We start from the raw sequence: 24,548 nt of genomic DNA on the forward strand, positions 1-24,548 counted from the left end.
TCGAATACATTAATGTAGCTTTCACAGCATGTTCTAAACTTATAAACCCCAACTGTCTCCACTGTTGATGCTAAACTAAACATCAATATGAAAAACTGTTACAGATATGTTCACAAAACTAATAAATAATGAGAAACAAAATTTAATTACATAAGTCTTCCAGATACCTTGATTGGAAGATTTGGTAGAAGCCTCCTTTGCACCAATAATAGCCATGAAAGATTTAATCAAGATATAAAGGTGATGGAAAGTAGATATCGGGGAAAGTTCAATCCCAGTATGATGGTAGACTATTGTCAGCTCTTGCAAAGAGAGACAAATGTACAGTACAAGCGTAAAAGCAAGTGTCTCAAACATTTCTGAACATGCTGACATCACTTTTGTGTGAGTTGAGGCATAAATATATGCTGTAACATGTCACCTTACTGTCTTTGTTTTTAGAGTAAACTCCTTAACACAAGTTTGGTGGAACACAGTTCATACTCGCAATATTGTGCCGATATAGCACACTGTCTAAAAAATCAGTAACGTGTATCTCAGAAGCCTGACACGTTAGCTGAATTTCAATTGCAGATCTGAAATCAGCGTCATTAAATTAACTAAACACTTAAGTTCTCAATAGCAAAGAAAAACTATTTTTTGTTGAAAAGTATAATTTAACTCAGTAGGAAAGAAGAGTTTTTTTTCAAAATTTTTGTTTTATTTTTCAGTATAGTCCCCTGATAGCTCCATACACTTCATCCACTTTTCCTGCAATGACTTTAACCGCTTTGAAAATAATTCTTCTGTATGATCTTCAGACCAGGATGTCACAGCTTCTTTGATGTCTTCATCACTTGAAAACTTCTGTCCGTGGAGAGATTTCTTCAAAACTCGGAGTAGGAAATAATCCGAGGGAGCCAGGTCAGGAATGTAGGGTGTATGATTCAACTGCTGAAGCCCACGTTCTCGGTTGGCAGCCTGTGATTGTCGTGACATGTGCACCAGCGCATTATTGTAAAGAAGCAGCACGCTTGCTGTGAGTTTTCCTCATCTTTTCTCTTTAACTCCTACAAAGTGATCATTGTGTTGGTGTAACGCTCCCCAGTTATGGTTCTCTTGTGTGTTATGAACTTCAGAAGCATAATCCCAGAAAACAGTTTGCCATGAATTCGCCAGCAGATTTTCTGTCTTTGAACATTTTTGGGGTGGGGGATGAATTGTGCTTCCACTTTTTTGTCTCCATTTTGGGCTCAGGATCTGTGGTAGACCCAAGTCTCATCTTCAATCATCAAATGATGAAAGAAATTCACTCGGTCCTCACGACTTCCAGAATTTAATTACATGTGTGAAGAAATATTTTCTCCAGTTTGTTTTAAATCTATTACTTAGTAGCTTCATCCAATGCCCCCTAGTCCTAGTATTTTTGGAAAGAGTAACCAAGCGATTCACATCTACCCTTTCTACTCAGTATTTTATAGACCTCTATCATATTACCTTTAAGAGTATCTCTTCTCCAAGCTGAAGAGCCCTAGCTGCTTTAGCCTTTCCTCATTTTTGTCTACCTTCTCTGTACCTTTTCTAATTCTGCTATATCTTTTTTGAGATACAGAATTGCACAAAGTATTCAAGGTGTGACTATACCATAGAACGATGCAAGGGCATTATAACATTTTCATCTTTTGTTTTCCATTTTCTGATAATTCCTAACATTCTATTTTCTTTCTTAGCTGCTGCTGCACATTGAGCCAAGGGTTTCAATGTATCCTCAACGATGACACCTAGATGTTTTCTTGGGCAGTGACTCCTAACGTGGAACCCTGCACTATTAAAACCCTGGCCAAGGTGGGAGCCTCTGCCTGCCCACTATGGCCTCAGGTTGCGAAAGTTCTTCAAAATTTGTGAAGCATTCATTTCTGGTCGTTCTAGTGGTGCTACACTAACAGCATAGACCATGTTTCCAAGTTTTCCAAGTTTATTTAATCTTTGATATACCATTTATCAAAAACATACCTAAACAGTTTACAAATATCAAAATAAAATATAAACTTCAAAATAAAAAGTGTGGGGGACGACAACACAAATAGACTTACTGGAATAAGAGGGGGAAAATGGAAAATGGTAAGAACTTAAATACAATGAAAAAAAAAAAATTTTAAAAGGAAGGGAAGAAACGGAAGGGCTTTAGTACACTAGGTTAGGGAATCGCTTCAAAAGAAGCGTTTCAGTTCAGTACTGCAATCTACAAAGAAGCTGTTAGGGTTATGGGAAAATGTTTAGTTTACATTTGAATTTTTCAAGTGATGTTTCTTGTCTAAGATCTGCTGGAAGGATGTTCCATAACATGGGAGAATGACTGAGAAAATGGTTTTGCGGGTAGAATCGAGGAATACTTTTCAAATAGAGGGGACAGAAAATAGGTTTTGGGTAGTAGAACGCAGATTCCAGGATGGGGTATATGGAATGAGAAGTTTGTCGATGAATGAAGGTAAATTGGACAGCTTGGTATTTTGTTAGTGATACGATGAGGATTGGGTAGCCAGTGAGCTTTGCACAAAAGGGGAGTCACAGGGTCAAATTTTTTAGCTTTGCAGTCAAGCTTATGTACAGTGTTTTGTAAAAGTTGTAACTGACTAATTTCCTTTTGAGTAATTCCTTCATACAGGGTATTGCAGTAGTCAATGTTGGAAATAACAATGGAGTGAATTAGACTATTGATGGAGGGGTGATCTAATAAAGAAAGAATAGAACGAATGAGTCTTAGTTTGTAAAAGCATTTCTGGGTGATGTTGCTGATGGAAGTTAAGATCTTTATCAATAATAACTCCTAAGAGTTTGATTTTGTTGTCAATTTGGATGGTGCATGAATCAATGCTGATCAGATGGTTCAGAGTGCATTTTGGAGAAGTAGAGAAAAATATGCTCTTGGATTTGGAGATGTTTAAGGAAAGCATGTTTTGCTGAAGCCAAGAGTTGATCAAGTTGAGTTTATTATTGATTTCTTCTATGGTATGTGGATCTGGTTTTCTTTTTAGCGTGTTCCCCACAGCTGTTGACAAGAGGTCTGGAATTTTTGAGGCAGGGGCCAGATTTTAGGTGGGATATAGATCCCTTTTGACTTATAGCTTGGCCTTTTGAAAGATGACATTTGATGTGCATGAGCTATTTGACACTGGTCATAGTTATCTTTAAAACACAGGATTTCTACTCCTTATCATACATCGGAAGGTGAAGAATATGGCTTGCAGCAAACACGTGTCATTCAGTTCAGCCTTTCTGCAATAAGTCCTTCATCAGGCGTTAGCATTAAATTCCCTCAAGTTTAAGGTTGAAGCCCTTTCTTGTTTCAGAGGTAAAGTGAAAGGGTATTTTGGTGGTACATGAGAACAGTGTGCATTTTTGTGTGGTGTATATAAACTGGAGCTAGGAAGGTGGTTGCATGTGTCACTTTCTTTTCTTTGTACTGATTTGTAACATTAACATAACATAAAATTTTATTTCTATTCTGTAATACACCGTGAAGTTTGATGTGGTTAACAGGAATTAAGCAGAAGACTGTTCATGTGAGGAGAAGATACAGGAATTAATAACATAGGATCAAGACTTGGTCAAAGTCAAATGCAGTAATAGTGAGTTAATACGAAGAGAACTCTAGGTTAGGATATGAGTACAAATATAGGATCATGACAAGGTCAGAATCAAATACAGATCGCAGAAAGAGGAAGACAGGCAAAAATATCTGGAAGAGTTAAGAGGCTGGTCGTGTAGTCAGGAAAACAAAGATGCAAATGGAAGAAAAAAAATAACTGACACAGTAAACCGGGGAGACAAGACATTTTTTTTAGATATATTAGTGATAGGAAGAAGTGCAAAAGCGGCATTGCGAGCTCAAAGGGGATGAATATGTAGAAGCTGATAAAGAAATGGCTGAATTGCTTAACAAATATTTCTGTTCTGTGTTCACGGCTGAAGCATGGGAGCGGGACTGCAGAAGACAAACATGAATAGTGATTGAGGAGTAATAGACCCTGATTGATGTTCAGAAGGTTGTGTTTGTGAGGAGCTAGCTAAAATAAAGTTAGACAATGCGATGGGGCCGGATGGTGTACATACTAGGGTGCTGAAGGAGCTTAGGGAAGTTCTGGTAGCTCCGCTGACTGACCTTTTCAACGAGTCTCTATAGTTGGGAGTGGTATCGGAGGACTGGAGAAGGGCGGATGTAGTCCCTCTCCACAAAAGTGGAAATAAGGAAGAATTACAGGCCGGTAAGTCTGATTTCTGTGGTAAGGCGTGGCATGGTCAGTTTTCCTTGGGTAGAAGATAAGGTGCACAGCTGTGTGTTGAATCGTCCAGAGTCTGTTGAAGTGTTTCTTCATGCATGAGATGTAAATTAGGTTGCAGTAGTCTACCATGCTGAAGATCAGGGCTTAGCATAGGATTTGGAAGGGAAGGGTGTCGAAGTAGAAATGGATTGATTATAGTTTCCAGAGTGCTGCAAAGCCTTTGCGAATCATAGTAGCGTTTTGGTTTCCATAGTCATCTTGTAGTCTTAGAGTCACTCCTAGGATTTTGATAGTAGACTGTAGTGGTAGGGTTATACTCAATCTTGATGTTTTCTTGAGGTTTGAGGGGCTTGCGATGAAAAACTTGGTTTTTTCAGGGTTTAGTTTGTTTGTGTTTCATCATCCAGTCTTCTATAGTTTGGATAACCCCTTTGATTCGTTTTGATTCCTTTGAAGGCAGAGTAGGTATTGGAGGAGGACCATGATATCATCGGCTATAACTCTTAACACCCAATGAGGCAAAGTGGTTCCCCAGTGAACATAAGTATGATGAACAGGATCGGGGACAGTAAGAACATAACATAAGAATTGCCGCTGCTGGGTCAGACCAGTGGTCCATCGTGCCCAGCAGTCTGCTCTCGCGGCGGCCCTTAGGACAAAGACCAGTGCCCTAACTGAGACTAGCTTTACTTGTGTACGTTCTGGTTTAGCAGGAACTTGTCTAACTTTGTCTAGAATTCCTGGAGGGTGTTTTCCCCTATAACAGCCTCCAGAAGAGCGTTCCAGTTTTCTACCACTCTCTAGGTGAAGAAGAACTTCCTTACGTTTGTACGGAATCTATCCTCTTTTAACTTTAGAGAGTGCCCTCTCGTTCTCTCTACCTTGGAGAGGGTGAACAACCTGTCTATCAACTAAGCCTATTCCCTTCATTATTTTGAATGTTTCGATCATGTCCTCTCTCATTGTATGGCAACTCCTCCAGCCCCTTAACCATTTTAGTTGCTCTTCTCTGGACCTTTTCGAGTAATACCATGTCCTTCATGTACGGCGACCAGTGCTGGACGCAGTATTCTAGGTGGGGGGGCGTACCATGGCCCGGTACAGCGGCATGAGAACCTTCTCCGATCTGTTTGTGATCCCCTTCTTACTCATTCCTAGCATTCTGTTTGCCCTTTTTGCAGCCGCCGCACATTGCGCGGACGGCTTCATTGACTTTGCGACCAGTTCTCCCAAGTCTCTTTCCTGGGGGGGGTGGGGGGGTCTCTCTGAGTACTGCACCAGACATCCTGTATTCATGTGTAAGATTTTTGTTACCGACTTGCATCACCTTACACTTATCCACGTTAAACCTCATTTGCCATGCTGCAGCCTATTTCTCGAGCGTGTTTGTCACGTTGCAGGTCTTCGCAATCCTTCTGCATCTTCACTACTCTGAATAGCTTCGTATCGTCTGCAAATTTAATCACCTTGCTCATCTTACCAATGTCCAGGTCATTTATAAATTTGTTGAAGAGCATGGGTCCAAGCACCAAACCCTGCAGCACTCCATGTGATGCTTTTCTAGTCCGAGTATTGTCCGTTTACCCCCACTCTCTGTTTCCTATTCACCAACCAGTTTTTAATCCACATGAGTATTTCACCCTTGATTCCATGCTCTCAGGGAGTGGTTCAGATAGGGGAGAATTTGTCATCATGGAAGACTTGGTATGAAGCCTTGAACCAATTTAGGACAGTTTCTGTGATGTCAATAGCATCCAGGTATGAAAGAAGGTTGTGATGCTCTACTAAGTCAAAGGCGCTGCTTAGGTCGAATTGTAGTATAAAAGCACTCTGTCCTCTGCTGAAGAGTTGGTAGTGGTCATTGCAGATTGAAACTAGTGTTTTAAAAAGCTGATATTTATAGTGTTCCATTTTGAAATTTTGTACCCTTGCTAGAGTATAGAACTTTGAAAGTTTCAGGTTAAAAAGCAACCTTGTTTTAAATTGACCTATATTAACCTGCATTTTTCTCTTTCAGATACAGCGAGGGGGAGATCCGTTTCAATCTGATGGCCATTGTTTCTGACAGGAAAATGATTTATGAACAAAAAATAACAGAGTTACAACGACAGCTTGCAGAGGTCAGTGACTTAGTTTTTCATGATTCTGCACCTGTAAGAAGGGTTGTGGAATTTGAAGTCCCTGCAGATTTAACTACAGGAGACTGAGCTGAGTCGGAGGTGGTGCTATCCTATATATACATAATCAGGCCAGTAGGAAGAGAGCTGCAGCACATTGTAGGATGTTCTCTGCTTCCTAGACCACAAATGCTGCTTTGAACTCGTAGCAAAATGGTATAGTTCGGAATAACCATCCATCCCAGACAGCAGGTATTGATCTGGTGGTCTGTTAATGTGCTGGAGAGAGCAGGGGCTTGGGGGATAGCGATAAGAGACTGATAGAGGAGAAAGAGGAAGAGAAATTATGTGAAGGGGGATAGAAGTTTGTGTGAGAGAGAGTCTGCTGGATATGAAGGTTATGAAAAAGGTTTTGGGTTTTATGAGAAGAATGGGGAGGGAACGAGTATATACATTTTTGTATATTGGCAATTGTGATGGGGAGAGGAAGAATGAGGGCAGTGTATTGAAAGGAAATGGGATAGAGAAAGCTTAAACTGGTAAGAGATCACTAAACCATTCTGCTGTGAAATTAGGGAGGCTAACAAACTGGGTAACACAATAATAATGGGTGATTTCAACTTCCTCAATATTGACTAGGTAAATGTAAGATCAGGGCATGCTAGGGAGATCAAATTCCTTGATGAAATGCTTTATGGAGCAGCCAATTCAGGAACTGACAAGAGGCGAAGCAATTTTAGACCTAGTTCTTAGTGGCGTGCATGAATTGGTGCAGGAGGTAATGTTGGGGGCCGCTTGGTAAGAACCTAATCTTTTGGTAAGTACAGTGGAAAACAAGATGCTACCAAAGACCAATGTAAAATAGGAAAGGGAAGCATGTTTGTGCATTGTCATCCCCTTTATTTTGGTCAGGTTTTGATTTTTTTTATTTATTCAATCCTAGGAAGAGCCAATGGATACGGATCAGAGTAGCACTTTGCTAAGTTCTATACAGTCAGAAGTTGCAAAATACCAGCTGCTAATTGATGAAGAAAACCAAAAATTGAAAAGATACAAGGTAGGATTGATAGATGCATGTCTTTTCTAAGCAAATAAGTCACACTTTATGAAAGATTCTCTCATGTTTCAGAATTTGTGTGTGTGTTTACCTGCATTTTGTTTTCTCCAGGTTAGGTGCCTCTGCTTTTAAAGAGGAATCTGGAAAGTTAAGCAAATCCAAACAAACGAGACTGTGGAAACTCAGTGTTCTCGGACCTTTGGTCGTAATTTTATTCAAAGTGTTCTTGACAAAAACAATAAACATAATAAAAACTCTATCCATATTTATCATAAGAGGACCCAACACGGGCCTTGTTTCGGCTAAACACGCCTTCTTCAGGGATCCTAGGATATGAATTACAGAAAATATGCGTTAATGTTTTGAATAATAAATGGTGTCCAATAAGATGTGAACTACAAGCAACAGTGAGATGCAAAAAAAAAGAAGAGAACCGTGTGTACATTTGATTGGTGAAGAGGCATAACCACATACGGGTTAGAATACTAATAGAGAACCAATGGTATTGATGTTAAGGAGCTGTGAATTTAATATGAATTTGTGAATTTAATATAAAAATTTGTGCTTACACAATGGAAGTTATAAAGAAAGTCATACAAAAGGGGGTGAAGTGATAAGAAGTTGCAAGGAGAAAGATGAAAGGGGTACTGGTTACATACCAAGATGTAATAATACAGTCTGACAGATGTGGACAAAATCTTAAGTAACCTAAAGCCGTGCGTAATCACTAATGTAAGGCCAGACGCGAAATGAAACAGAAAACAGCCAAAGAAACAAAAATTGATACAAATTGTGTCTATTGAGGCAAACACTAGTGTGTATTATATACTTAATGAAAAAGCGAAAATACAAAATGGTTTAACTGGCACAAACAACAACTTTGAACCTGTATTTAACAACCATATCTTTAGTCAGCCTGAACAAAACAGAATAAAACAAGAGGAACTAAATAGAAAGGCTTGACTAGCAAAAGGGCAACAGCACGGCTCTACAATGATGTAGATAAACCTCCAAGATACTAAAGAAAAAACGAGAAAAAAATAGAGAGCAAACTGAGCTTTTTTTTTCAAAATTCTTTATTCATTTTTTCATCTTACATCAAGTACACAATTACATCATTTAAAACTTTTACACATCACTTGAATTTTTTTCTATTGTCATCGTAAATACATAAATTTATTCCCTCCCTACCCACCCTTCCCACAAAAATTTCAATCAAAGATCATATAAATATTGTATTCTTATCTATTGATTAAACCTTTAATAGAACTTTATACCATCCCCCCTCTTCCCTATGTATAAATATACTGTCAGTGGAAAATGATGTCTAATCATTACAATAATTTGTCAATGGCCCCCAAATCTTTTTAAAATTATTATAATTCCCTTTCTGTATGGCAATTGTTCTTTCCATTTTGTAAATGTGGCACAACGAATTCCACCAGAATGTATAGCTAAGATTATTGTAATTTTTCCAGTTACTGGTGATATGTTGCATAGCGACTCCTGTCATAATCAATAGAAGTTTATTATTGCTTGATGAAATTTGACTTTTTTGTTCTCATTGACATACTGAACAGAATTGTATCATATGAGCAAACTGAGCTAAAAGGACACGGAACGCATAAAACCACCAAAACTCCTTATGGTGAGACGCCCATAGAAACTAAGGTGAAATAAAAGATCTAGCTTAAAAAACCCATTGAACTGAATAGAATGTGAAAAAGTAAATGTGCATGAGTCGAGTCTCTTTCATTTGAAAGAAAACTGCAATGAGAGGGCATAGGATGAAGTTAAGCAGTGATAGGCTCCAGAGTAATCAAAGGAAATACTTTTTTACAGAAAGGGTGGTAGATCCATGGAACAGTCTCACTGAAGTGGTGGTGGAGACAGAGACTATGTCTGAATTCATAAGGGTCTGGGATAGGCACGTGGGATCTCTTGGAGAGAAAGAGATAATGGTTACTGTGGACGGGCAGACTAGATGGGCCATTTGGCCTTTATCTGCCATCATGTTTCTATGCTTGCTTCCTTATGTACCATTAAGATCCCTGTGTTCCTCAGCAATCTCTGCACTATGAATCTATAAGAAAAAGTGTGTTTTCATATGATGGACCATCAGAGTGGAATAGACTGCCAATGTATTTTCAGCAACAGAACATGTTGATCAAACATCTTTTTTGCGTCAGATGAAATATGCCACTTAACATACAGCCTCTGAAGCATTAACTTTCAATTTTTTCCCTTTTTACAGCACAAGTTTTGAGAAAAAAAACTGTTGATAGGTTTATGAATGAGATTTATATGTTGTGATTTTAAGTGTTTTATGTATGTAATATTTGTAATCCGCTTTGGATAAAAGTGAAATAGAAATACTGTAATGTTTAATAAAATGACTGTTTACAAACGATAATTTGTCTTAGATTTCATGACCCTTCTCCATACCCTATTGACCTCTTCACACTGGTTAAAAATCTCTGATCCAAATTCACGGTTTGCTCAGAGTTAGCTTGTATGCAAAACCCTTGTATCATGCCCCCTAAAAATTATGTTCTTAAACTGCGCTAACACTATGCAAAGCTTGAAGGCACTTTATTGCATAGGCTCATGGGGATTTTATATTTTTCAGCTTGTGAAGAACTGTAAATAGTGGAAGAGTGGTTTATCCTGAGCTTGTTCACAACTTCTGTTTTTTTAGTTAGTTTAGTCTGCACATCCTTCCTTCCAGTTGCTGTACTTAGTGCGCGGAAGGATGGGAATAGCAAATAGGCTTCTTTCACTATAAAGCCCGCTTTTCCTGGTCTGAAGAAGGGACCTAATATCTCTCAATGGGTATTTAACTTGTATGTTCATGTGGTTTAGTAATGTTCTAGAAGAGCTGATGACTAAATTTAAAGCTTTCCATCCTTGTTACCAGTCTACCAATAAGCATTTCTGTTACATCCCATCCGATTCCATAAGCTATGTGTTCAATCCCAACACGCAATCTGGAAGTTGCAGAAATCCAACACTTTATTGAGCACATGCTCCTCCCCCTTAGACTGAGAGCTAGAGCTATAATCCAGTTTCAATTTCTGCAAGCAATCGGTGTAGAAGTCTATTGAATGTCTCTGCTATAGGCTTTAGGTTGGACTGTCAACTTCTGAAAGAGCCAATTGACGCTGTCCCAGTCCTTAGAGTCTCTGGGCCTTCTCTTTGATGAGAAGGGTGGTATGTGTTTCTTCCCGAGGCACGCAGACATGAACTACAAACTCCAGATCAGAGATCTGGATTGTCCAGCTCCTGCGGCCTGGCCTTGTCTGCAGGTGATGGGGGCCTTGACAGCCTTCTTGGAGGCAGTCCCCTGGACTACAATGTAAATGTGCCCTTTACAGGAGTCCCTCCTCTCTTAGTGGTGTCCGCAGTGTCATCCTCTTCAGATGCTGCTCCCCTGGATGGAGCCAGCTCACAGCAGTTTGAACTGTTGGCTTCAGGGGAAGGCTCTCCGCTAGGGCAGGCTTCTTCAGATCTGAGTGGATGTCTATTATGATGGATGCTAGCCTGTTGGGTTGGGGTGCTCACTGCAAGGACTGCTCCATTCAGGGGCAGTAGACTCCTTGTCTGAAGCGTTTGTTGATCAGTCATCTGGAGCTCCAGGCGATTTGGCTGCAGTTATTCGCTCTCCAGCCCACTCTGGAAGGAGCAGCGGTGCGAGTACTCTGTCAAAGCCACAGTATACGTAACTGGTCAAGGGGGCACAAGATCCCTCTCGCAGACGCCTTTCCGTCTGCTTATGCAACGTTGAGGGTAGCCACGGCTGTGTTTGCAGCAGAGGACACAAGGTCAAGCTGCTTGCTGCGGATGATGTAAGACACGGAAAATGGCTAGTTGAACCCATTGAGCTATCAAGAAACTCAATGCCAGCCAAACATAGTGAGGCACAGCAGTCAGGACAAATAGGTGAGCAGACAGTCAGAAATCATTAGCCCTCTCCAAATAGTGGAGCAAGACTCTCCTGACATCCAACCTGCACAAGATCTGATCCTGTCGCTCTGAACCTGAAGAAGGAAAAGCAGGCAAACAAAGGAAGGTACCGTATGGAGAACTCCTGCTTTGGCACCTGGAGCAAGGGTTCCCTGTGGGAAAGAGCCTGAAACACCGAAATAAGCTGTGCTGAAACCATGGTGACCAAAAGGACAATCTTGATCATCAGATCCAGAAGAGTAGCTGCCAACAGTGGCTCAAAAGGGGCTTCCCCAAAACCCTGAAGAACGACATTAAGATTCCACAAAGGGAAAGGATGACACAAGGGAGGTCACAAATGAAGCACCCCTCTCATAATCTGGTCACAGCTGGATGAGCAGTAAGCGAACTACAGCCTCTGTGTGCTCAGAAGCATGAAATGCCTGCACACTGAACTTCAAGAGAGGCCAGTGCTAAAACCCTCTCTATGCCAGCTGGAAGAAAAACCTGGACCAACAAAATGGGAGCCCTCTCAGGGTCCACCACTGTGAAAAGCATAAAAAGCCATAGTAGAGAGCATCTTTAATTGAAAAGGCGTTGAGATGACTACATCTGACGAACTGCACTATATCAAGGCTAAGCGATCAAGAGCCATGCCATAAGAGTAAAGCGCTATGGATGCTGCAAGAGCACCGGACCCAGACTGAGACGGTAACAACGAAGAGGGAGTTGGAGCCTCCTGTCTCACTGAAGACTGATGAGATTCACATACCATGGACAATGAGGCCAGTCTGGAGCAACTATAATTACGAGGTTGAGATGTGTCGCTATCCAGTGGATGACCCAACCACACCGAGGCCAAGGAGGGAACTTATAAAGAAGCTTGTGAGCCATCCAGGGCTGAAACAAGGCGTTCAAGCCCTAAGCTTTCCCTCTCTGTTCTGTGACTGAAGGTCCATGACATCTTGAGGGAAACTTTTTATAAAAATTTGGAAACCCCTCTAACCGTTCCAGGAGCCCCTAGGAAGCTGGAATCTCTTTATAAAGTGATTCCCATACCAGGGTTTGACAAACCCCAGCTGCCCCATGAATCTCTGCTGGTGGAGTCAACCCTCAAAAAATCGGCAGGCTCTAGTGTGTACGCCTCTGTCCCTCCTGGTAGAGAGGGCAAGGCCATGGATAAATTTGGAAAAAGGCTTTACCAAAATGCAATGTTGGCCAACCGTTCAGGTAATTATGCGTTTCACTTCTCTTTTTACCTGAAACATCTGATTCAACAAGTGGCCTCTTTTCAAAAGTATCTTCCTGACCGTAAATTTCCATCTATGATACTTTTGAACTTACATCCCGTGCCACGGCTATGTCTGTGGCGATGAGACGATTAGCATGACTACGAGTCTCAGACCTTGATGTGAACCACCAGGACCGCCTTGCCAATGCCCCCTGCCTGGGTGACGAACTGTTTGGAGAGTCTATGGATACCACCACTCAAAAACTCTCTGCCCATGAGACGAGGTGGGATACCTTGTTGAAAAATAAAAAGAAGCCTCCTCCTCCTCGTCCTTTTAGACAACAACCTTCATATCAGAGGCGGTTTTCTGCTCGGCCGGTTCAGCCTCATCCTCCTCAACCTCGGAGGCAACGGCAACAACATCAACAGGCTCGTCAGCAACAGCAGCCTGCTATCAAGCCTGTCACTCAGACTAAGCCGACTCAGCCCTTTTGACTCCCTTCTCCAGGGCATTGCCAGTCTTCCTCCCTCCCGTCCTCTTCCACAGCCCATAGGAGGTCGACTAAACATTTTTCACTCTCGATGGGAAGTAATCACCACCGACCAGTGGGTGCTCTCGATCATAGCCCACGGCTACTCCCTCAATTTTCAGACTCTTCCGCCGTTAGGCCTGCCAAAAGAGTCTGCTTCCAACAAGTCTCAGTCCCTCCTTCTCGCTCAAGAGGTTCAATCCCTCCTTCTTCTCAATGCCATCGAAGAAGTTCCTCCAGATCAGAGAGGTCAGGGATTTTACTCCAGGTACTTTCTAGTTCCCAAAAAGACCGGAGACCTCCGACCTATCTTAGATCTCAGAGATCTCAACAAATGTTTGGTCAAGGAGAAGTTCAAAATGCTCTCTCTTGCCACCCTCTACCCTCTTCTCTCTCAGGACGACTGGCTATGCTCCCTCGATCTCAAAGAGGCTTACACACACATTCCTATCCATCTGACGTCCAGGCAATTCCTACGATTTCTTACCAACCAACATCATTATCAGTACAAGGTGTTACCCTTCGGTCTGGCCTCCTCTCCCAGGGTGTTCACCAAATGCCTAATTGTGGTAGCGGCCTATCTTCGCTCTCACAACTTTCAAGTCTTCTCTTATCTGGACGACTGGCTGATCAAAGCTCATACACCTCAGGCTGTTCTGCTTGCCACCAATCAGACCATTCACTTCCTTCGCCTGTTGGGGTTCGAAATCAATCTGCCCAAGTCGCACCTCATTCCAACTCAGCGACTTCAGTTCATTGGAGTCATTCTGGACACTGTTCTGATGAGGGCGTTTCTTCCATCAAACCGCCTTCAAACCATCCTTCATCTCTGTCAGCAGGTGTTTCAGCAGACTACCATCTCTGCAAATCACATGATGGTGCTCTTGGGGCACATGGCCTCCACAGTACATGTCACCCCCTTCGCACGTCTCCACCTGCGTACTCCTCAATGGACCCTAGCGACTCAGTGGTCACAAGCGACAGATCCTTGTTCACAACACATATCTGTGACCTCGTCTCTTCGACAGTCGCTTCTTTGGTGGTTGACATCTTCAAATCTTTCCAGAGGTCTACTGTTCCATCTACCTTCTCATCATTTTGTCATCACCACAGACGCATCCCCTTATGCCTGGGGAGCTCACCTGAACGAATTCCAAACTCAGGGGTTTTGGACTGCCCAGGAAAAGAAACACCACATCAATTTCCTGGAACTCCGAGCAATGTTTTATGCCCTCAAGGCTTTTCAACATCTTCTCTCTCCTCAAGTACTTCTCATTTGCACAGACAATCAAGTTGCAATGTACTACATCAACAAACAGGGAGGGACGGGCTCTCGCCTGTTGTGTCAGGAAGCCCAAAGGAACTGGTCTTGGGCAACAGCTCGTCACTTATTCCTGAAGGCTGTCTACATTCAAGGAGAAAAGAATTCCTTAGCAGACAATCTCAGCAGAATTCTCCAACCTCACGAATGGACTCTCGACCCTTTGACTCTCCAGTCCATTTTCGCTCAATGGGGCACTCCTCAAGTGGACCTTTTTGCAGCTCCTTGCAATCATCAGCTGCCCCTGTTTTGCTCCAGACTCTACTCTCCTCACCGTCTGGCAGTGGATGTATTTCTCCTAGATTGGACCAATCTCTTCCTATATGCATTTCCTCCTCTACCGCTCATGCTGCGGACATTGTTCAAGCTCAGGAGGGAACGAGCCACCATGATTCTCATCGCTCCACGGTGGCCCAGGCAGCATTGGTTCTCCCTTCTACTTCAACTCAGTTCCAGGGAACCCATACTTCTTCCACTGTTTCCTTCTCTGCTTACTCAGCATCAGCAGACACTACTGCATCCCAACTTACAGTCTCTGCACCTGACAGCTTGGTATCTCTCGGGCTGACTTCGGCTCACTCACTCCTTTCCCAACCTGTCCGTTCTATCATTGATGCTTCCAGGAAACCGACCATGCTTCAATGTTATCAACAGAAGTGGTCTCGGTTTTCCTCCTGGTGCCTCTGCCATCACCATAATCCCTTGTCTCTGGCAGTGGAAATGGTGTTGGACTATCTTCTTTCCTTGTCTGACTCTGGTCTCAAATCTGCTTCCATCAGAGTTCATCTTAGTGCCATTTCTGCCTTTCATGAGCCAATTCATGGAAAACCCCTCTCGGCTCATCCTTTGGTTTCTAGGTTCATGAGGGGCCTTTTCAATGTGAAACCACCTCTTAAGCCCCCTCCTGTAGTCTGGGATCTCAATGTGGTTCTTTCTGCTTTAATGAAGCCTCCTTTTGAACCTTTGGCCACACCGCATTTCAAATTTCTTACTTGGAAAGTGGTCTTCCTTATAGCTCTCACTTCTGCCAGGAGGGTCAGTGAGCTGCATGCACTAGTGGCCGATCCTCCTTTCACTGTTTTTCACCATGATAAGGTGGGCCTCCGTACACATCCAAAGTTTCTCCCTAAGGTTGTGTCTGACTTTCATCTTAATCAGTCCATTGTCCTACCTGTATTTTTTCCAAAGCCTCATACTCATCCAGGTGAACAGGCTTTGCATACCTTGGACTGTAAACGTGCTCTGGCTTACTATCTTGAACGCACCAAACCTCACAGATCATCTCCTCAACTGTTTTTGTCCTTTGATCCTAACAAGTTGGGTCATCCTGTATCTAAACGCACCCTATCCAATTGGCTTGCTGCTTGCGTTTAATTCTGTTCTGCTCAGTCGGGCCTGACACTGGAAGGTTCTGTCACGGGCCACAAGGTTAGAGCTATGGCAGCGTCTGTAGCTTTCCTCCGTTCCACTTCCATTGAGGAAATCTGCAAGGCTGCTACTTGGTCCTCAGTTCATACTTTTACATCTCACTATTGTCTGGATGCATTCTCCAGACGGGATGGACACTTTGGCCAATCTGTTTTACAACATTTGTTTTCCTAATGGCCAACCTTCCCTCCATCCCTCTTTTTGTTAGCTTGGAGGTCACCCATCAGTCAAGAATATGCTGCCTGCTTGTCCTGGGATAAAGCACAGTTACTTACCGTAACAGGTGTTATCCAGGGACAGCAGGCAGATATTCTTGCGTCCCTCCCACCTCCCTGGGTTGGCTTCTTAGCTGGCTTATCTTAACTGGGGACCGCGTGCCTTCGTCGGGCGAGAAGGCACTCACGCACGCGTGGTGCGGCCTAACTAGAACTTTCTAAGTTCTTAGAGTGCAATCACTCTAAAATTGTCTGTACCAGGGCTTCGTCGGTGCCGTCACCCATCAGTCAAGAATATCTGCCTGCTGTCCCTGGATAACACCTGTTACGGTAAGTAACTGTGCTGTCTTAGGGGGAGGAGTATAAGCTCAGAAAAGTGTTGGATTTCTGCAACTCCCGGATTGCAGGTTGGGATTGAACACCTAGCATATGGAATCCTACAGGGACTAACAGAAAGATGACTATCAAAGGTAAAAACTTAATCTTCCATTGGGGCATCTATAGCTTGTCTTGGTGGAAGCTAATCTGAAACTCTCCACTCAAATGATTGTGTGCAATTATTTTTTCAGGTTGAAAACATAAGAAGAAAGCATAACTATCTGCCTTTTATCATGGAATTGCTCAAGACATTAGCAGAACATCAGCAATTAATACCACTGGTAGAAAAGGTATGCTTTCAGTACTTTGTGTCATTATTGAAACTTGCATGCTTCCGATGTAAAATTAGCCCTTTCTATTCATAGTAATTGGCTGTTGCCTTTATCCCACAGGTCTAAAAGCAGGACTTCTCCTAGATAAAAATAACCAATTAAAATTTTATAAACCACTTCCCTGACTTTGGAAAAAAAACATCCAAAGTGTTAAAGAATTAAAAATTCAAATGCACTTAATTTAATCTATATTTAGCTTTATCCTGTCCTCCCCAGGAGCCCAGAATGGGTTAGAAGGATACGTACACAGTAGTTTTTAGGATCAATAACATACAAGCTACAGGATCAATAATGAGCTACAGAAAATTGAGATGGTTTTCAATAACATACGTGCTATGGGGAAATTAAGAACACACATGCTATAATGAATCTACATGCTACAGGATCATTAACAAGCTACAGAAACAGTATACGCATGTTACAGAAAATTGAGACTCTTTTTTTTATATATATATTTGGCACATGCTATGGGGTGGAGTTGAGAACACCTATGCTTTAGTTAAAACTAAGAATACAAACTATATAGAATCTCAGAATGGTATCTGCATGGCTGTAGATTAAAGCACAGTATTGGCTGACAGATTCAGATGCCCTGAGTTATGGTGCGCCAGTTTCCGGCCGGTTAAAGTTTGAGACCAGGAGCAAGTTGTTTGTGAACAGTAGTGTCTTTACTGCCTTCTGAAAGGGCAGTAGTTGTCAATTTCCCTGATAGCAGGAGGGAGTTAGTTATATAGTTTAAGCATGCTGTATGAGTACGATTGCTTCTGGACTGTTTCCAGGAGGAGGTGGTTTGCTGGAGGATTGGACAGCCTGAATTCAAGTTGCAATCGGAGGGGCCACCGAGGGGTGGTAAATTGGGAGCTTCCTTGCTACGTAGTCAGGGCTCATGCCGTGGAAGCATTTAAAAGCTAACATTAGTTGTTTGAAGATGGAGTGTTGGTGTATTGGAAGCCAAAGGGCCTGGTTAGAAACATAGAAAAAAAGCGGCAGAAAAGGGCTATAGCCCACCAAGTCTGACCATTCCAGGTATCCCCCCCCCTGAATTTACTCCCTTAAAGATCCCACGTGAGTATCCCATTTTTTCTTAAAATCCGTCACGCTGCTGGCCTTTATCACCTGGAGTGGGAGTCTGTTCCAGTGATCCACCACTCTTTCGGTGAAGAAGTACTTCCTGGAGTCGCCATGAAACTTCCCTCCCCTGATTTTCAGCGGATGCCCTCTGGTGGTCGAGGGTCCCACTAGCCCGAATATATCGTCTTCTGACTCGATGCATCCCGTGATGTACTTATTCGTTTCAATCATATCTCCCCGTTCTCTTCTTTCCTCAAGTGAGTACAGCCGCAATTTCTTTAGTCTTTTTTCATACGTGAGATCCTTGAGCCCCATTACCATCCTGGTGGCCATTCTCTGAACCGACTCGATCCTCAGCATGTCCTTTCTGTAGTGTGGTCTCCAAAACTGAACACAGTACTCTAAGTGAGGCCTCACCATGGCTCTGTACAACGGCATCATAACTTCAGGTCTCACAGCTAAGAATTTCCTGGTTCTAGCCTTTTAGAATATTTTTTAGGCATTATGGCCTTTTTCTCATGCATTTTAACTTAGAAATTCTTTGTTGACACCAGGTGGCAGTGGTGGTCCATATTACAGTACTTTACATGCCAGTATCGCTTTTACTCAGGATCTGATGCTCAAAAGCTTACCTTGCAAGTGAGACTGATTGTAGCCAGTCTTACTTGAAAGTTAACTCAATCTGAGTAAATAGGGTATGGACTTTTAGGTTAGATAGGGAACATTTTCAGGTCATGGACCTGGAGGGCCGCCGCGGGAGTGGACTGCCGGGCGCGATGGACCCCTGGTCTGACCCGGCAGAGGCAATGCTTATGTTCTTATGTTCTGATGCACAAAAGGGTCGTCAGGGGCTTTTACCAATCTTAGTACCCACCGAGAATCTTGTACAAATGCATTACAAGAAGCTCATTAGTATTAAAATCAGCACTCCGTATAATATACAGCAAAGAATGGCCAGCTTTTAGTGTGCAAACTTTTCCAGCAGGTCTGAGCTCTCATGACCTAACCTTGCTGTCAGTGCCTGAGCACTGATTGATTCAAGCACTGACAGGAAGGTCAGGAAATTGCATGAGCCCAGCTAGCAAAAATCCCTGGAGATCCAGCAGACCCCCTCCTTAGGCTTAATAAATATTCTGGTGGTCAGGCAGACCCCAGCCCCTGCACCTGCACCCCAGCTCAAGAATCATCCGCCCTCCCTCATGAGCCCCCTAGTATCTTTTTTTGTAGAAGTAGCAACAGTAGAGATGCCTACTCCCTCCTGCCTCAGGGCCCATCTCTTCAAAATAGTGGCATCCTGCACCTACCCTAGGATGCACTGGGCAGGGCCATTCACAGAGTGGTGCGGGACCAGGCAGGCGCATGCCTGCCTTGTGCACTGCTCTGCTGCTGCCAGAAGAGATCAGGTGAAGAGATCAGCAGCCGTCCAGTGAGGCAGGAGTGTGAAAAGCGCACTGGACGCACCCTTATTACCACCTACTTTTTTTTTTTTTGGGGGGGGGGAGTGCATCTTATGGAGTGAAAAATATGGTACAAATGCATTGACTCTGCAGCTTCTCAGTATCACTACTCATCTCTCCCTAAACTCCTTCTCGGGAATTTTATTCATTGAGCAAGAGTCTCTTACCTGTATTCCCCTTCTCTCTTGCTGCATTATATGCCTGGAACAGACTGCCTGAGTCAGTATTTCGAGCTCCGTCCCTGGCAGTATTCAAATCCAGGCTAAAAGCCCACTTTTGAGGTTGCTTTTAACTTATAATCCCCATGTACTTGCAAAGCACCCACGCCTGAGAAACTCCTTAACCCACCCCTACTCTTCCTGTTTGTCTGATTAGATTGTAAGCTTGAATGTTTTAATGCACAGTGCTGCATAAGTGTAGCAGCACTATAGAAATAAGTAGTAGTAGCTTCTAATGCATGGGAGGGGGGGCTCTCTTGCACATGCTAGATCAGTGGTTCCCAAACCTGTCCTGGAGGACCCCCAGGCCAGTCGGGTTTTCAGGATAGCCCTAATGAATATGCAAGGAGCAGATTTGCATGCCTGGCACCTCCATTATATGCAGATTGCTCTCATGCATATTCATTAGGGTTATCCTGAAAACCTGGCTGGCCTGGGGGTCCTCCAGGACAGGTTTGGGAACCACTGTGCTAGATGCTCATTCCTTCAGTTTTCAAATATCCACATGATTGTCCAGAGGCGCTGATTTTCTTTTTCCACAAGGAAAAATACATCTTTAATAAGAAACATGAAATAAAAAGTCCATCACTTCAGCCACAAGCAGCCTCAGTGGGCATTATCCAAGGAAGATTCTCCTTACTGCTCCTGACAGGACCTATTAAAGCACCCACAGGAATAGGCTATAGTGCTTACAGGATCTGGGATCTGCCCCTCGGACCCCAGGCTCACAGTACCAGAAGGGGGCAATTCAGCACAGATCTCATAAGAAGCATAAAAATAGGGAAGGATATGTTCAGTCAACTCCACCAATACAGAGCCATGAACAACCTGATCAGGCTGGTATTGAAACCAAGGAACACTCAAGTTCAGAACTCATGATCAGAGTTAATCTGAATCTATAACGTTCTGTTACATATACACAGGAGGAGGATGAGCATGCATTTCAGCAGGTGGTGAGCTGCCTGCAGAGCCTGGATTGGATAGTCACCATCTGAAAGAGCCATCTCAACCTGAGCCAATCAGAGCCTTAGGCCCCCAGCTCATCCCAGCATGCACAGGGTAGGGGAAGGCCCTCCATTTTGAAGAGGTGGGCCTACTGGCCGGAAGTAGTAGGCATCCCTCTGGCTGGCCTTTGTAAACAAGATTAAAGGGGGGGGGGAGCTGTTGCTTGGTGGCGGAAGGGAGTGGGCATCCCTCCTGCTGGTGGAGGGGGGGGTAATTGAGGGGCTGTTTGGCAGTGGGAGGGAGTAGGCATACCACTGGAGGGGAGCTGTTGCTTGGCAGTGGGAGGGAGTAGGCATCTCTCTTGCTCCTGGGAGGAGGGGTTGCTTGATGTCAGCAGCAGGAGGGTATGGGCATCCCTCCTTCCGAACTTCATTTTTTATTTTGGGGTTTATTCTGTGTATGTGACGATTGTTATCACCAGTGATCAGCACAAGCAAATTTAATGACCCTCCACAAATCTGTTTTTTTAAAGAATGGCTTGCCTTTTTGATATCGTTACCATAGTGGCCGCAATTCAGTCTATTTAGGCATTAAGCAGGGCAGTCTAAAACAACTTCAGCTGATACAAAATACAGCAGCTAAGCTTATATTCGTGAAGCGAAAGTACTATCATGTTTCTCCTTTGTTGAGAAAGCTTCACTGGCTTCCAGTCCACTTCAGCATTCAATTTAAATATGCATGCATGATCTTTAAGCTTCTCTATGGAATATTTGATCCTTTAGTTCCCTTATATTGGAACCCCTTCAGATCTTGCCATTTGAGGAATACACAGAGATATAAACTATCTTTCCCTTCTTTTAAGGGTATTAAATCTATAGGAAAGTTTAGTAAATCTTTGCCTTCAAGCTGGTAGAGATGTGGAATGGACTTCCTGACTCCATTAGACTGATAGGCTAGCTACAACAATTTCGTAAAGCCCTGAAAATTCTGCTGTTTACACAAAACGTAAATGGCTTAACCATAGTATCAAAGAATTGACGATAATTCAGCTTTTTTTCTTTTATGCTCTCTTTCTTATGTACTCTAGTCTTAATTACATGTGAACCGAGTCGAGCTCCGTTGGGAGATGAACCGAAATATAAATTGAAGACTAGATTAGATTAGGTGTCAGAATCCCTTTATGTTTTATTGACTTTCACAAAGATGTCAATCTGAGCTCACTCCACCCATAGATTTAAATTTTGACCATGGTCTAAAGCTAGACAGTTCCAGTGATCAAACATGTCAGATACTGTGACAGGATTGTACTTGGTCTTATAAATATAATTTCCTTTGAAAGCCGCTGGGTATTTATGGTCAGAAACAGCCAGAATTAGATGTATTTCAATTCTGACTGTTGACAAGTGCTGTGACCACGATATGGTGATGACAGATGTTTGTACTTCTGCTAATGGTGGTCAGCTGGATCACCCAATCCTGAGGCTTTCTGCTGAGATACAGAAGAGGGAAGTGGAAATGCTTACAAAAGTGACTAATCCCTGTAAAAGTGTGCTTGCTAGGTGCATGCTCTGCGAAGATAGTTACATATAGTCTGTCTTAATTACTTTTATAATTTCCTTTCTGAACAATTGCTGTGAGAACTGGAAAGGACGCTGGAAGCTAATATAAATGACGTTGCTTCATGATTGCAGTACAATCTTGTCTTGTTTGCCAGAAAACATGCAGATTTCAGTATTTTTTTTCCAGAATGTACAAGACTTAATTGGCTAGATTTTTTTTGTAGTTTTACAACTAAACTCAAAGCGGTTTTACATACAGGTACTTCATGCATTTCGCCATCGGTCCCGGTGGGCTCACAGTTTATCTAATGAATTCATGATGTTGCCTGTCTAGTCTTTCACAGCATACAGACATGTACAGTAGACAAAGTGAGGATTCTGCTTGAAAAAGCCAGCTGTGTAAAAGATTTTATAGGCTAGTGGAAACTGATTCTTGGCTCTTAGTAAGCTTTTGTGGTTGCTTCAGAATGGTAGGGCTAGTCCTGCCCATGGAAGATAGTGAGAGAATGTTCACGTGCCTCAGGCCTTGCTGGGAAGGTATTTTTATTGCTTCTCAATAGAACACCAGGATGTTCAATTATCCAATTACCAGCCGTAAGAAATTGCTTTGCGCTTGGTGAACCTAAGGCTGGGTAGACCTAATGTGTTTAAAATATATTGCCATTTTTTCCCCTCAGGCAAAAGAAAAACAGAATGCCAAGAAAGCACAGGAAGCTAAATGATCAGACCTGTCTAGTGGAGAGCATTGGAGAGGAGGAATTTTGTCTTGGAGCAAGGAGGATTCAAGATGGACTCCTAAATAGATCCTTCACTGTGTGCAGCCCATTTCAACATTAGTGGCTGCCCTGGATGCACAGATCTGAGCTATACATTTTTTTCCTGAGAGGATATGTGGAAAGGGGATCTTTACATCATGTGCATGTAATAAGTGGAAAATTGTTATCCTTCTGTTTATCCTGCTTTCCTACCTCTTCTTTTACAGGCAAATCACAAACATAAGGAAAGTTCAGTTTTCCACAACACCCTTTCCCTTCAGATTTAGTCTACCCAAGCCTACCCAAGTCTGGTTATATGTCTGACTTGTCACATATTGTCTCCCGATTTCTGTGTTGGTGAGTTGAGCCATAAATTTTATCTGCTTTAAAAATGTTCACAATGTCCAGTGTTTAATGAGTGTATAAATAATAAAAAATATTCCCATTTTTATTTTGGCAAGCTATCTTCAAGTGCTTCTTTGATCAGAACTTCAACATGTATGTTCCAGATGTTACATTGGAGGACTGTGTAATGGCCAGGTTTACCATGTCCAGCTGGACAAGCTACCTGTCCTGGTTTTATCCAATTTACATGCAGGGAGACATAACCCTGTGGTTTGGAGAAACCAACTGTATTTTGATTTCTTGCCTCTTAATGGTGTTCTTTTGCTTCATAAAGTGCATACTGCACCTAGCCACAGGGAGAGTAGTCATCTCTCATGAAAATTCACTGTGTACAAGTACTTGCTTTTCCCCCCTTCCATTATTTTACTCTCTGCCTGGGTATCTAAACATTTCCCTTACTTACAGAAGCTGAATGGGGGGAATAGTTTTTCCCCGAGACTTGGTGCATCCTTGTCAGCATTCATGCTTTCTTCTTTGTTCCAGAGCCCAAGGGTATCAATTCTATAATATGTTTTTAATAGGTATTCTTCTCCTGCCAATGTCTTCATTTAAACTCCTTCCCTGCTCCAACCTCCTATCTGGTATTAATCTCTCTCCTCTCTTGAATAATCATATGCTTAATGTCGGTCTTCACCAAACCTCAGCATCTGTTTCCCCTCCCTCTCTTCAGCAGTCTCCCATGGATGTGAAACAACTGAAACATCTTTGGACCTGGCAAAAGTACTAAGTCAGATTGAAAAGTTAGAGTGATAAATCACCTGGACCAGATTGTATATGTCCCATGATATTAAAAACTCACATGAAAGTGCTGATCTACTGTTAGTGATCTGTAATCTGTTGCTAAAATCATCTGTACCACCTAAAGATTGGAGGATAGCTAATGTTACACCAATTTTTAAAAAGGATTCCAAGGGAGATCCAGGAAATTATAGACTGGTAAGCCTGACTTCAGTGCCAGGCAAAATAGTGGAAACAATTATAAAAAATAAAATTGTGGAACACGTAGACCAGGTGTGTCAAGCTCAGGCCTGCAGGCCAAATTTATGTAATTAAATTTGGCCCACAAGAAAATACCCTCTGTTCCTTCCCTCCATCCCATTGTCCACCATTTCTCTCCCAGCTTCTCAATCTCACTTTCAAAGCAGCCTGCAGAGGATTGCCGGTTGGCTGTAGTGATCCTAGCAGGTTGCCGTCTGTCTCCACAGCGCATTCCCTTTACCGTGGTCCCGCATGTTAGAGGAGGAGCAGGACCGCATCAGAGGGAATGTGCTGCGGAGGCTGATGGCAGCCTGCTAGGATCGCTACAGCCAACCGGCAATCCTCTC

The 24,548-nt window shown here is 42.8% G+C and overlaps 1 protein-coding gene across 1 annotated transcript in view; it reads left to right on the forward strand.

Moving 5' to 3' along the window:
- Positions 1-23,282, forward strand: part of UCHL5 (ubiquitin C-terminal hydrolase L5) — a 43,945-nt gene extending 20,663 nt beyond the window's left edge. The window contains exons 8-11 of the mRNA XM_033960306.1: positions 6,280-6,382; positions 7,323-7,436; positions 16,673-16,771; positions 22,741-23,282. Of these exons, the coding sequence (XP_033816197.1) occupies positions 6,280-6,382; positions 7,323-7,436; positions 16,673-16,771; positions 22,741-22,785 (361 nt within the window). The 3' untranslated portion in view covers positions 22,786-23,282. The remainder of the gene's footprint in view (positions 1-6,279; positions 6,383-7,322; positions 7,437-16,672; positions 16,772-22,740) is intronic.
- The last annotated feature ends 1,266 nt before the right edge of the window (positions 23,283-24,548 follow it).

The sequence above is a fragment of the Geotrypetes seraphini genome, chromosome 10 (genome assembly GCF_902459505.1).
Source record: "Geotrypetes seraphini chromosome 10, aGeoSer1.1, whole genome shotgun sequence".
NCBI lineage: Eukaryota > Metazoa > Chordata > Amphibia > Gymnophiona > Dermophiidae > Geotrypetes > Geotrypetes seraphini.